This window comes from Malaclemys terrapin, chromosome 20 (genome assembly GCF_027887155.1).
Source record: "Malaclemys terrapin pileata isolate rMalTer1 chromosome 20, rMalTer1.hap1, whole genome shotgun sequence".
NCBI lineage: Eukaryota > Metazoa > Chordata > Testudines > Emydidae > Malaclemys > Malaclemys terrapin.
The window spans coordinates 5,015,176-5,030,045 of record NC_071524.1 but is presented as its reverse complement, the minus strand read 5'-3'; the positions used below and the strand labels follow the sequence as shown (position 1 = coordinate 5,030,045).

The 14,870-nt window shown below is 46.7% G+C and overlaps 2 protein-coding genes across 2 annotated transcripts in view; one reads left to right on the top strand and one right to left on the bottom strand.

Annotated features, from left to right (window-relative positions):
- LOC128826342 (butyrophilin-like protein 2) overlaps nucleotides 1-14,870 on the top strand; it is a 251,399-nt gene that overhangs the window by 132,517 nt on the left and 104,012 nt on the right. The gene's annotated exons all lie outside the window — the stretch shown is intronic.
- Nucleotides 1,127-7,735, bottom strand: LOC128826716 (butyrophilin subfamily 3 member A2-like). The gene is made up of 2 exons (XM_054010154.1): nucleotides 7,586-7,735; nucleotides 1,127-1,314 (listed from the first exon to the last, which is right to left on the bottom strand). Exons 1-2 carry the CDS (start codon nucleotides 7,728-7,730, stop codon nucleotides 1,205-1,207), a joined length of 255 nt encoding a protein of 84 aa, XP_053866129.1. The 5' UTR covers nucleotides 7,731-7,735; the 3' UTR covers nucleotides 1,127-1,204.

Genomic DNA, 14,870 nt, shown 5'->3' with positions numbered 1-14,870 from the left:
CCTCTCTCCACACTCCTAAATAGTAGCCTCTTTGGTTCAGACATGTTTTATTCTGAATAGTGATTTGGGGTTTAGAACCAGTTCCTTTCCTCCAGGGTCCCTTTAACCTCACACTTCAACCTATTCAGCATCAGAAGTGTGGGGTTCTTTGTGCCTGTTCAGTGCCCAAATGACTGATTATTTACCGTGGGAATTACCTGCTTGGGGAGCCTGTGTAACCACTAGCAAATAGCCTAGTGGCTTATGGGACTCAGCTGGGACATGGAAGGCCAAGATTCGTACCCCTGCTCTGCCTGATGTGGAGCAGGGACCCGAACTGACTTCTCATACCCCAGGTGAGTGCCCTGACCACTGGGCCATTTGCTATGTTGGGCTGTGACTCGCTTAAGCTCTCCTGTTGGAGCACACAGAGCCCTTTGAGGGGGAGGGAGGAATGGCGGCACATAGATTCCTAGTCATGGGGGGAGGGGAGAATCGGGGGCACATATAGCCCTGGCATGGTAGGGAGGTTTCAGGGCATGTGAATATTAGAAATAAAAGTTTTGAAATTGTCACAACTTTTTGTTTTGACATTTTTGAATTGACAAATTCCACTTTTCCACTGTGAAATGACTTCACATTTCCAAATGGAAACTAATTATACCAATAAAATAAAATAAAATATTTTCAATGGTCAGACTCAAAACAAAACATTTTGAAAATATCAGAATGAAACATGTTTATTGACCCACACCAATTTTGGGGGGGTTCACTAGCATTTCTGGGATTTTTGAATTTTGTCCAGTTTCTGGAGCTAAGAACATATGAACACTATAATGGCCATGCTGGGTCAGACCCATGGTCCATCTAGCCCAGTAGCCTGTCTTCCAGCTGTGGCCAGTGCCACGTGCCCCAGAGGGAATGAACAGAACAGGGCAAATATCTAGTGATCCATCCCGAGTCGTCCAGTCCCAGCATCTGGCAGTCAGAGCCTTTTTGAAATTTCAGACATTTTCATGGGGGTGGGAAAATAGTTTCCTTACCAGCTTTAGCGATAATAATCATAACAGAATCCTGAGCCTTTTGAGGTGGTGCGGCCTCCGTTTATTGCATTATTGGATCGGTATCTAACAAAACTACGAGCAATGTGACATTCGTTACACAGTGTCATTGTCCCCCTTAGTGTCAATATCCCCCAGAAGTTTCTGGCCATTCTGCTCCTCTGTTATTCTTTCCTCTCCTTCATTTTACTCTTCTTTGTTCTCTTAGCGGGGGCTTTCCTGTGACCTTGGCCACCTCTTCTGAATTCTCCTCTCCTCTGTCTGTTTCCTGTTGCTGTGAGGGGTGTAGCAATGACAGGTGTGAGAGAGAAAGTGATCTGGGCCCATAGTAGAGTCTGAGAATGTTACTTCGCTCATCACCCAGTTCTAATTAGGAGCTTATCCTGGACATGGCAAAAAAAATTAGGGCCTGAGCAAGAGATGTTTGGGAGAGAAATAAGTAGAGTTCTTCACTGAGCTACTCACTTATCACGGCCACCCAGGGGGGGGGCAAGTGGGGCAATTTGCCCCAGGCCCCGGGCCCCGCAGGGGCCCCCATGAGAATATAGTATTCTATAGTATTGCAACTTTTTTTATGAAAGGGGCCCCTGAAATTGCTTTGCCCCAGGTCCCCTGAATCCTCTGGGTGGCACTGTCACTTATGGCTGATACTCCAGCATGGAGCTCCCTTTGTCCACCATGACATCACACCGCATATGACAACAAATTAAAGGAAACAATTCATTTGTTGCCCACAATTAACATGAATCAGTCCCAGCCCAGCCTTGGGCACCTTCACTAGCTGATGATAATAGTGCATCTTTTGACACAGGCCTACATTTAGGGTGATTCAGGGTGACATAAAAAATGGGTGAAAAACACCCAAAATGGATAATTTGGGAAAAAGTCATATTTCGGTCTGAAATGAACCAGATTTTTTTTTGGGGGGGGGGGGGGAGGGGGGATTTTTCTGTTCAGCTCCCTGAACAGATTTTTCTAAATTGTGCAGTGAATTGAAGAACTTGAAAACAATTCATTTCAAATTAACGGAACTGTTTGTTGATTCAAAATGAATTATTTTCTGAATTTTTGCTCTAATTCGGGTATTTTAGGTGTCATGTATCCTTTGTGTGTGTGTGTATGTTTGTTGGTTTAAAATAGCCAAATTTAAAATCCAAACACAATTTTGAATTGAAAAGTGGAAACAAAACATTTTGCCACTTTCACAAAAAATAATGTTATTTAATGTATTTTTATTTAATATTTAATGTAACTCTACTAGGCACCAAGTAAGCCCTGTTTTGAAGGCTAAGTGGGAGTTACATGGTGAATAGTTCTTGAGCTGGTTCCCTGCATTAGGGTGAATATGGAGAACAAGCGCATCTTTAAATGGGATCCTTTCCCCAAGTTCTGCTGACCTGCAAGGCACAGGTCATCCATCCCTTGCTGATTCCAAAATGTCATTCCCAGTCCTTTTGCTATTATGAAGTTGACAGGCAGGGAACCATGCTTCTACTCAACTTCTGGGCTCTGCTGAGAACACAAGCATGGTACTCCCTTTGCCTGGATCATAGATGTATAGATTCCAAGGCCAGAAGGGATCATTTGATCATTGATTCCAGTGGTTCTCACCCAGGGGTACACGTACCCTTGGATTATGCATAGGCCTTCCAGAGGGTACTCATCTCATCCAAATTAGTGTTTCTCAACCTGGAGGTTGCAACCCCCGGGGGGGTCTTGGGATGGGTTTAGGGGGATCGCAAGCGCAGGACTAGCATTAGGGGGTGGCAAGCAGGGCAATTGCCCAGGTCCCACAAAGCTAAGTTACATATTTCAGCCCCATTGGCTGGGGTTCAGGCATCAGGCAAGGCTCACAAGTGAAATACAGGCTCAAGCGTCACACTGAAATGTAAGTACAATATTTATTTTCCAATCAATTTATTTTATAATTATATGGCAAAAATGAGAAAGTAGGCAACGTTTCAGCAATAGTGTGCTGTGACACTTGTATTTTTATGTCTGATTTTGTAAGCAAGTAGCTTTTAAGTGAGGTGAAATTTGGAGTACGCAAGACAAATCAGATTCCTGGAAGGGGTACAGTAGTCTGGTAAGGTTGAGAACCACTGATCTATGCTGACCCCATTTATAATACTCCAGATTCACCTGTTTATCCATTCCAGGACCACATTAGGCCTTTTGGTCACAGAGTACAACTAGGAGCTCATGTTTAGTGGATTATCCCCCACGACCCCCAAATCTTTATCTGAGTTATTGCTTCCTAGGATAGAGTCTCTCATCCTGTGAGTTTGACATGCATTCTTGGTTCCTAGGAGGGCAGCAGCATCAGGTTTCCCTTCCACAGGCAGATAGGTGGGGACTGTGCTTACAGAAAGTCTCAGCGCTAGATCAACACAGCGATTTAGGGGCTTTACTGGCACTTTAGGCTCCTGACTCCAAAATCTAGAGCCTCAAAACCCCCACTGAGCCACTGCCTAACCCTGTAGGTGACGGAATTCTCCTCAGGTATTTACATGTCTGCTGATGAAGTATCCTAGGCGCCTACATTTCTGGTTGTGAGCATTTGCACACCCATCTCAGCTCTGGTGCCCAGCACCTAACTCATGTCCAGGTCCCAGCATGATCCTCAAATCTGGTTTTCCCCCACCTATCCCACCAGAACACACCTACAGGATCAGGCCCTGAACTAAAAACAGGCAGAGGAAGAGATGGTTGTGATGGGTTAGCACACTCAGTCACAATATGGGACCCCCAGAATTCAAGTGCATGGTCCAATGGCTATTTAATTATTTATACACAGTAGAACAGCTTCAACAGCAGAGAGTGAGGGAGCCCTGGAACCGGCCATCCCATAGGTTGAAGGAGAGGAATTATTTCCTCTGCTGACCCAGCTGAGGCACCAACTCCCTTTGATGGGTAGAACAAACCCCTCTCCTTGGTGTCTCCCATTGAGTAGCTTAGGCAGCTCCCCACTGAACCTGCTGAGTTTTGTGGATCCCATTCTTAGGCGCCTAACTCTCCCCCTGCCTGCGTAGCAGCCTGGTGCCTAACTTGGGCTCATGGATTCCGCTAAGTGGTAAGACACCTAGGAGGTAGGTTCTGCAAAGCTGAGTCCAAGTCCCCTTTGTGGATCTAGCCTTTAATGGCCAGCAGAAGAAAGTGCCATTCTCTCTCTGTTATCCACATAGCTTCTGCTGAACCAGGTCTTCCTTCTTTTGCAGAGCTGGGGTCCTGTGTAGCAGGGTGGAGAGGGAGCTATTAAAAATCTACACACAGAACACTTTGTGAAGGCGATGATAAGGTTGCAGGGTGTGTCACAGTGCTGTAAATGTGCATCAGCATTCCAGGACAATAGAGTTAAAAATTAACAGAAACTCTGGACAGTCAGACTTAAGGGTTAGTACTTAGAGTAATATGGCCTTGATCTCAGTTGAGGCCTCTAGGTGCTATTTTAGTGTATTAATAATAAACAACGATAATAAGTCTTAAATAAGCCATTGCCGCAAAGCCCAGATAACAGGACCTTAAGTCTGACCCTTTAGAGTTGCGGCTATATAATGTCAGAGAGAAGAAGTATATTGCAGTATTTTATTTCTTGTATCTGTATTCAGGTGAGTCTATTTGTTCACCTGGCATAAAACAAGGCGGTGTTTTACTGACATGCCACCTTCAGTTCAAAGGCCAGCTCCTCATACCAGCCATCGGCAGACATGCAGCAGAACTATATCCCTGCATCTGAGAACTGGATGTCCTTGAGCTTCAGAGATATGCCCCCCTTACTCAGTTCAGTTCTCTCTGCTTCTACGCTTCCGTTACAGGAGCTCATGTGAATTAATTCTGAGGCTCTAAAGAGCAGCCACTTGACTGAGACGTTTGCGGGGACCCTGGTGGCATGCAGCCCAAGATAATGTCTTCTCCGACAGCTCCAGTAACACGATAAGGAGGGCGAATGCTTGGTACTTTAGCTGCATAAAAACACATAACCCTTTGTTCACAGAGCTCCGTATGGAATATTTGTGTGGATGCACATCAGAGCGCTCTCCACTCCCTGAGCTAGGGAGCTTCCCCAGGCTTTAATTCAGACTTGTCAATTACCATCTCACATACCTAACCTCAATGTAGCACATGCTGACCAGAGAGACCTTTTCCTGAGAAAGTGCCCATGGCTTAAGGAGCTGTGAGGCATGTCACCATGAGTTCTAGCCTGAGCTCTTGCAGTAACCACTGCTAGTGCACCTGCACAGTTCATAACCCTTGTTATTAACCAAGGTCCAACCCAGTGGAGGCAGCAAACTCTAGCTCATTAGACAGGTAAGGTAATTTATACAAAGTCATGTATGGCTGATATAGGGACAGAACCCCAGGCTTTAACCAGGGAAAACTAAGGCTCAACCCCTATGCTACACGGCCTGTCAGAAAGGACATGGCAAGTTATGTGTTTGGATGGGCTGGCTCTAGCCACGTAATAGCACTGTCCCCCTAGACCCAGGACTAAAAGCTTGGATGTCTGATACCCAACTGCCCATAACTCAAGCAGGTCAAGTCTGTGCTGTGCATTAGGAGGCACTAGGTTCAAATCCTATGTGCAGCAAGTGGAGGGAAAAAATAGCATATGGTCAGGTATGAAAAGCTGTACCTGCGGCTATCTGAGAATGAAGATTTGTGGGGAAAGATGCCCGTCTACCAGAAAAATCAACTGGTGGGGGCTCTGAATGTTTGTGTGCTGCTGGCATAGTTCACCAGCTCCTCTGGTGTGTGTTCCTCTTGCAATGAGAAGAAAACTCCAGCATGTATTTCTCTACAGTGCACCAGGCTACAGCACTTGGAGTTTGGCTGTGCTTTTCCACACCACTTCCATTGCTGTGCATACCATCTGGGGCTGCACCAACTCCAGAGACTTCCCTATGAAGCGCCTCCTGCTGGCTGTGCATCAGTCCAGGAGCATGGGTCAGGTTTCCTAGCATTAAACACTCACACACATCCAGCCATAGCTCCTGTTAGCAATGCCAATGTGTCCCTCATCGGCTGCCCAGGGCAGTGGGTGCCGCCAAAGGTTCTCTGCTTGTTGTTCCCTTCTGGTTCCCTCTAACCCCTTCTGGTTCCCTCTTGCTTTGTCCCTTTGTGATGGTCTCTGTGTCACTTTGGTTCCTCCCCTGCCCTGAGGGGAAGCCCTCCTCCATAAGGCTCAGACAGACCAACGCCTTTCCCTGATAATACTGCTGCCTGATTCCCAGTGAAAGTCACAACTCTTTTTTTAAGCAGAAGTTATATAAATATGCAGATTATCCACAAATAGAAGATTATTCCATTCAATAATTTGCATAAAGTTCCAAACATGGAGCTGCACAAAACTTGGCAGCTCCATTCATTGATCATGGTGGCAGTTGGTGGAATTGCTTGGGGGTCTTCAATTAGCCTCTGTTAAGGGACACATGGAGGGATGTCACTGAGAAGAAAGATGGTCCAGAGGTTACCGTGATAGCTCTGGGCTCATAAAAGATGGTGAGGATAAAAGCAAGAATGGGTGGGTGGTGCTCAGATACTATGGTGATGGAGGCCAGATTGTTTGACAAAACATTTTTTTTTCCCTCAGAAAATGCCAGTTCATCAAAATTAAAACTTTTTGCATTAAAGGGTCAAGTCTTGACAAATTTTCTGGGGAAGAAAAAAAGTTTTGAAATTGTCAAAATGTTTCATTTTGACATTTTCTAAATGAAAAATTCCAGTGTTGCTGTCCACTTTTTAGTCTGAAATTTAGCTAATTAGATAGATAGATAGATAGATAGATAGATAGATAGATAGATAGATAGATAGAAATTTCAATCTTTGAAATGGAAACAAAATATTTTGAAATTGGCAAAAAAAAAAAAAAAACCAAAAACCCTTTTCATTGATAGGTTGTTTGTTTGTTTGTTTGTTTGTTTGTTTTTGTTTAATTTTTAGTTCACAAAATTTTTCAAGGTTTTGCCTGTTATCCAGATTCATAACAACAATTTTTTTTAATGAGATGGGGAAAACTGTTTCCCGCCCTGTTCCACAGATAGCTACCCTAGACAGAGAGTGAGTATCCAACATCTCAAAGACGGATCCCAGGGGCTGGTGAAGGAGTGAGGCTAGAAGAGGCCAGAGGGAGGAAGAGCTAGCTAAGGTCTTGTCTACACTTGAAATGCTACAGTGGCACAACTGCTGTATCGCTTCAGTGTAGATACTATCTATGCCAATGAAAGGCACAGCTAATCCACCTCCCTGAGAGGCAGTAGCCAGGTCAATGGATGAATTGAGTTCTTGAACAACCCAGCTATGAAGATGTAACATTTTTTCTCTGTGTTTTAGGTGCATTTCACATAACTACATGACTGAATAGACAGACCTGCTACTTGTATGACCTAGACACCCTGCTCCCAGTCCCTCCTCATTATAATTCCATCAGAATCAGTGGCGTACTCCAGGGGTGGGTCTGGCACCTTTCTCTCTCTCTCCTCAAGCCTCACATTGCAGGGCAGTAACAGACTCGACATTACTGCACTGAACGAAAAGAAGGCACTGACCTGTCACCTCCAGCTCAATGGCCACCTTGTCGTACCAGTCCCCAGCTGCCACACTGCAGACATATTTCCCTCTGTCTGGGAGCTGGACATTGTTCAGCTTTAGAGACATGTTCCCCTTCGTCCACTCAGTGCTGAAGAGCTCCATACCACCCCAAGATCTCTCATCCTGCCGGTCCTCAATGAACCTTCCGTTGTTGAAGATTTTGACTGGTTTCCTAGAGGGCTGGATGAGGATCCATTGGACAGTGATACTTGCAGGGATAATGGTGGCTGACAGCTGGCAGGGCAGGACCACGTCCTCTCCAATTGCCCTGATAACAGGGTTACTTGGGGGAAAGATTTTGAATCGGCCTGTGTGGAGATTAGAGCTGTGCGAATAAAGGAATTTTTGGTTCTCGGAGCTGAAGAGAAAAACCACCCCAGAAAATGTTTTAATTTGAAACTCAACATTTTTTTTTCCACTTTATTCGTCAGTGAGAAAAACTAATAAAATAAAATAAAATAAAATAAAATAAAATAAAATAAGTAGTTTTGAATCTACCTAAATGTTGTGAGTCGACCCAAAACATTTTTTTTTTGGTTGCAGTTTTTCAATTTTCACCCACAATTTTCAGTTTTCACACACATGCATGCACGCACACACACAGACAAAAACACTGGTGAGATTTAGAAATTTAAAATTGAAATGCAGTTTCAAATCGAAAATTTGAAAAGAAGAGTTTAAAAACACAAAGTTCAGAATGAAATGTTTCAATACTCTTGAAAAGAAAAATTCCCAAACAAAGCTATTTGCTGAATGTGGGTCAGTGAATAGTTTCTGGAAAAAGTTTGTTTGTTTGTTTGTTTTTTGGCAAAAGAATCAATTCACCAGCAGGTTTGTGTCCAGCAGTAGTGGGGATATCGATACACAGGGTCTCTGTTCAGAACAGCCCCCTGTAGAGACCCTGTGTCGTTCCATATGGGACCTACACTGCACTTGCTGCCCTTAGGAGCCGTCTCAACCAGCTGAGCCTCTGAAAGCTGGTGGAACGGGGGCTGTGACTCACCCCTTGCAAGGCTCACAGGGGTTTGTGAGGCAAGATGGAGCAAGAGGACTGGGACTGTGGAGCTCTTTAAGGCTTCTTGGAGCGGAGGTCAGGGATATGAGTGAGGGAGATCCTTCTGCATCAGGCCAGGGGCTGCAAGGGCATGAGAAGTGTGGGGATATTGAAAACTTAAAATTACAAGCTATCACTTTAAATATGAGGGGGTTTTGGTCCTGCTTGCAGGCTAGGGGGCCCTGTAATTAGCGTGTGATCTGGGTCTAGCCGAAGTTAGTCTGCAGATAGCCAGTGTAGAGGAAGATGGGGTGAACTGTGCCTATCTGCCTTAAGGGAACAACCTGTTTTGTCTCTCTCCGTTTTAGGTTCTTGTATGTCGGTTCTAGATTCCAAGAAATAAAGCAAGAGTATATTTTGCTTTTATCTAACTTCTCTTTGAGGAGAATCTTAACTACAAAAGCCCATGCACGTGGCTCTGTGAGCAATAGCCAGATATGGCCTGATTTATTCCTCAGCAGAAAGAATTTCTGTCACAGAGTTTGGGGGTGTTGTTGTTTCTTTGTTTTGGAGGTTTGGATTTTGTTATGTTTGGGTCTTTGTGCCCTAGATATATGAGGCTACATTTCGAATGGGAACGTGACTCAGTAAAGAAACCTGCTACCTCCAGCACCCAGCCAGCATGCTCCAAACTGAACTGAATTGAATTCCATTGGCTTCAGTGGAGTCATCCCAGAGATGGGCTTGGCCTCCTCAGCCTCACACTGGTGGATGATATGGATGTAAAATTTCTGGAAATTTTAAAGGCATGGGGGGAAAAAAACATGTTTTATTTGGGAAAAAAATGATTTTTTTGGAAAACTTGAAATATCCATAGTTACTTGCTTATAAAACTAAACTTCATTTACTTCTTTAAGAATGAAAAATGTATTATGTATAATTTAATTAACACATAAAAGTACTTGCTAACCTAGTGAGGAGGGCTTTAAACTAGATTTGCTGGGGGATGGTGACCTAAACCCAGAGGTAAGTGGGGGAGTGGGATACCGGGTGGAAACACAAGAAGGAGGGTACAAGATGGGAAGCCTCCTGATTCATATTGAGAAAGTAGGGCAATCTGCTAGTTATCTTAGGTGCAGGAAGGACAGTTACGGGAGGAAAAATGAAGGAGTTGCACTGTATGTAAGAGAGCAGTATGATTGCTCTGAGCTCCAGTTTGAAACTGGAGAAAAGCCTGTTGAGAGTCTTTGGGTTAAGTTTAGAGGCAAGAGCAACAAGGGTGATATCATGGTGGGCGTGTGCTACAGACAACTGGATCAGAAGGATGAGGTAGATGAGGCTTTCTTTGGACAACTAAGTGAAGTTTCCAGATCACAGGCCCTGGTTCTAATGGGGGACTTCAATCACCCTGACATCTGCTGGGAGAGCAAAGAACAGATAATCCAGGAAGTTTTTGGATAGTGTTGGGGACAACTTCCTGGTACAAGTGCTGGAGGCTAGGGGGCCGTGTAATTAGTCTGTGATCTGGGTCTAGCAAAGTTAGTCTGCAGATAGCCAGTGCAGAGAAAGGTGGGTTGAACTGTGCTTGTCTGTCTCAAGGGAGCAGTCTGTTTTTGGAGAGTGTTGGGGACAAATTCCTGGTACAAGTGCTGGAGGAACCTACCAGGGGCCAGGCTTCTCTTGACCTGCTCCTTTCAACCAGGGAAGAATTGGTAGGGGAAGTAGAAGTGGGTGGCAACCTAGGCAGCAATGACCATGAGATGGTTGAGTTCAGGATCCTGACAAAAGGAAGAAAGGAGAGTAGCAAAATACGGACCCTGGACTTCCGAAAAGCAGACTTAGACTCCCTTAGGGAACTGATGGGCAGGATCCCCTGGGAAGCTAATATGAGGGGGAAAGGAGTCCAGGAGAGCTGGCTGTATTTTAAAGAAGCTTTATTGAGGGTGCGGGAACAAACCATCCTGATGTGCAGAAAGAATAGCAAATATGGCAGGTGACCAGCTTGGCTTAATAGTGAAATCTTTGGTGAACTTAAACTCAAAAAGAAAGCTTACAAAAAGTGGAAATTTGGACAGATGACTGGGGAGGAGTATAAAAATATTGATACAGCAAGCAGGGGTGTAATCAGGAAGGTCAAGGCACAACTGGAGTTGCAGCTATGTGAAGGGTATGTGAAGGGTAATAAGAAGGGTTTCTACAGGTATGTTAGCAACAAGAAGAAGGTCAGGGAAAGTCTGGACCCCTTACTGAATGGGGGAGGCAACCTAGAGACAGATGATGTGGAAAAAGCTAAAGTACTCAATGCTTTTTTTGCCTTGGTCTGCACAGACAAGGTCAGCTCCCAGACTGCTGCACTGGGCAACACAGTATGGGGAGGAGGTTAGCAGCCCTCAGTGGTGAAAGAACAGGTTAAGGACTATTTAGAAAAGTTGGACATGCACAAGTCCATAGGTCCAGATCTAATGCATACAAGGGTGCTGAGGGAGTTTGCTGATGTGATTGCAGAGCCATTGACCATTATCTTTGAAAATTTGTGGTGATCGGGGGAAGTCCCGGACTATTGGAAAAAGGCAAATATAGTGCCCATATTTAAAAAAGGGAAGAAAGAGAACCCAGGGAACTACAGAACTCACCTCAGTCTCTGGCAAAATCATGGAGCAAGTCCTCAAGGGAATTCATTTTGAAGAACTTGGAGGGGAGGAAGGTGATTAGGAACAGTCAACTTGGATTCACCAAGGTCAAATCATGCCTGACTAACCTGATTGCCTTCTATGATGAGATAACTAGCTCTGTGGATATGGGGAAAGTGGTGGATGTGATATATCTTGACTTCAGCAAAGCTTTTGATACGGTCTCCCAATAGAGAGTCCTAGCCCAAAGAGCTCACAATCTTTTAGATGCTGCGTTGCTCGATGACTGATTGCAGTACCTGTCATAGGCCGAGGACAATGCACACTCCTGAGGATCAATGTATCTATCCACAAACACCCTGGGTGCCCACCTCCATCTACTTCACCCACCTTCTGGAGAAGTTTGTCTGTAGACACGCTGCCTTTGAGTGATCTGCCTGTAACTACAAGGCCTAGAGAACAAAATTTTCACCATGTATACATAACTCCTCACACATTTTCTGTACCCACATCTCTGATTTTGCATGACCCCATTTGGTGAGCACATGGGATCCCTGCACCTCTGCATGCACTCTGCCAGCTGACATCAAGAGGCTTTGGGTCACACCAGTCTTTCACCACAGGCTGCCACCCTGTTCTCACCAACGCTGCTGGCAGAATGGAAACAGATTTGTACCCAGGGTCTCCACTCTGCAGCCAGCACAAAATGCAGGCCAGGATCTGCTCCCTTTCCTTGCCCTTTCTGCTCCCTTTCCTTGCCCTTCCTTTGTGAATAGCTCCATTGGGATGGATTATAGCCATACATGCTTCCATTAGAAATGCTTAGCTGCACTGACCCAGGAGCAAACCAGCCCTAGTACTGGCAGCTTTAGCCTAAATGGTAATATGGGCTGGGGAGGTCGACCTTGCTGACCCTCACCTCAGTCCTGCTGAGTACCAGAGACACAGGGTCAGTGAGGTCAGGCAGAAGCCATCCTGAGCAGGGCCGGCTCCAGGCACCAGCAAAGGAAGCAGGTGCTTGGGGTGGCCAATAGAAAGGGGTGGCACGTCCGGGTCTTAGGCGGCAATTCAGCGGCGGGTCCCTCAGTCCCTCTTTTCCTCTTTGAGTTGCCGCCAAAGTGCCGCCAAAGAGGAAGAGAGGGATTGAAGGACTCATCGCCGAATTGCTGCTGAAGAATGAAGTGGCGCGACTGAGCTGCTGCCAAAGTGCCACTGATCGGCTTTTTTTTTTTTTTTTTCCTTCACTGCTTGGGGCTGCAAAAAAGCTGGAGCCGGCCCTGATCCTGAGCCAATGAGATTTAAACATGACAATATTCCAACCATCACTGATGGTCTTTGCATATCCTCCTGGGGGCAGCGGAAGACAGGGAATAACTCCCAACAGGTGCAAACTGCAATGAGCTGCCCCTAAAGGGGGATGTCACGGAGATCTCTTCTCACTGCTGTGGCACCTCCTTGTGGGTTGTCTGGGGAATAGCTCCATCTGGTCTGATAGCCCCTTTTGTCTCTTGTCCGCTCTGTGGCACTTCTCATGCTCCAGGATTTGCAGTGCTCCCTCTTCCTGGCTTGGCCCGCCTGCCAGGTCACTGTAGCTTTCCCTTTCCAGGGTATCAAATTCTCACTGGACTGCTTGTCTGGGTATCATTCCCAGGAACCCTACAATCTAAGGCAATGCCACTTCCCCAGTGGCTGGTAGGGGAACCAAGCCCACCCACTACTTCAGGCTCCAGCTCAGAATCCCTGCAGTCCCAAACCTTGCCACAGTTTCCCTGAGAAGTTTCCTTCTCCACCTCTCTCAAGCTTCCACTCCCCTGCCCTTCAGTGTAACTTTTTCTTCAGGGCCCAGATCCCAGGCCTTCTCCTCACCCCTAGGGTCTCCTCTTCCTATCTAAGCCCAGAGGGTGACTGCAGACCTCCACCCTACAGCCTCTTTCTACTGTTAACATCCCAGCCCTCTACCAGCCCCGCCTGGTCCTGTCCAGCTGGGCTCCATCCTCAGTTAGGGGTTCACCATCAAGCCTAGTCTCTCCCTCAGGTGTGTCCTGTCAGGTTACTTAGCCCCCTTGCAAGCCATTTTAACCCTTTCTGGGCCAGTGTGGGGTGAACACCCCATCGCAGGGAGCCATAGGCTCTACGGATGCTACTACCACAACTGATTTGACATTAAAGGTGCTCAGGTCCCATAGTGATGGGCTGATTTACACCAGCTGGACATCTGCCCCATTTGTCTCCAATGGAGAGTTGATCTGAGGAAGGCATGTGTGGGAAAGCAGATGCTGTTGCAGACATCAAGGAAATCCATCCATACTTAAAATGGCTGCCCAGATATTTCAGGTACAATGGATCTCTTAAAGAACCCATGAGAGAGAGTCAAAGTGATACTGTGAGGTAGCCCCCAGAGACTGACAATTTAATGAGAGAAGATGGTGGTCTTTACTGAACCCTCTTGTCTAGAAACGTGCAGACTGTCTCTAATACTGTGGTTTCTACAATGCCTCAGCCATGTGCCAAGGGGCAGTGTGACGGTTACAGACACTGGGGAGTGAACACCCAGTCAGGTACTTGTGTAAAAAGCTCCTTGGAGACCAGCAGTAGGAAAACCTTTGGCCATTAAGTGGGCCTGAGCTGTACAAACATACGCTCAGGCCTTGTCTACACTGGCAGCAGCATGTAGGATATGCTGAGCTGCACACCTCAGTGAAAACCAGGCTGCGTCCACACTGTGGTGTATAGCTACATGTGGCAGTGAAAGCCTCCGGCAGTGGGGAAAGGCTCTGGAAGTGGGGACTGCCAGAGGCTTTCCCTGATGCCCATAGGCGCCAACTTTCTCTCTACCTGGGAGGGGCTCAACCGCCCCTCCACCCCAGGCCCTGCCCCCTCTCCACCCCTTCACTCAAGGCCCCACCCCTGCTCTGCCTCTTCCTGCCCCCACTCCTCCCCCATCCCATCTCTTCTTGCCCCCACTCCGCCCTGCCCCTCCTCTTCCCCACCTCTTTCCACCCCCTCCCCGAGCACACCCCATCCCCGCTCCTCCCCTCCCTCCCAGCACCTCCTGCACATCACAGAACAGCTGATCACTGTGGGCAGGAGGCACTGGGGGGGGAGGGGGAGGAGTTGATCAGTGGGGCTACCGGCAGGTGAGAGGCGCTGGGGGGAGGGGACGGAGCTTGGCTGCCGGTAGGTGCTAAGCCCCGTTAATTTAATTTCATAGGAAGTTGGTGTCTATGGTGCTGCCTCCCTCCCACAGTCGCAGCCTTTCCCTGTGGCAGTGAAGGGCTCTGGCAATGGGAAGGCAGCAGGACACTGCACTCTGAACATAGCAGTGTAGATGTGAGTGAGATTCATTGCTTGGATGTGTACAAAGCCATGTAGGGTATATACCCTAAGTTGCTGGCATGTCTTTTACTGCTTAAGCTGTGCATCACTATCAATAGTGCTATGTATACCCATGCTGGTGTGTGTGTGTGTGTGTGTGTGTGTGTGTGTGTGCAGTGTATGTACTCTACATGCCGCCGTAAGTGCAGACATAACCTTCTACGGGCACAATATTTCCTCTTGTGACTGAAAATCACTGCGGCTGCCACTGCAGACTCCTGACAGGGTTCTAGTCTGTGCAGT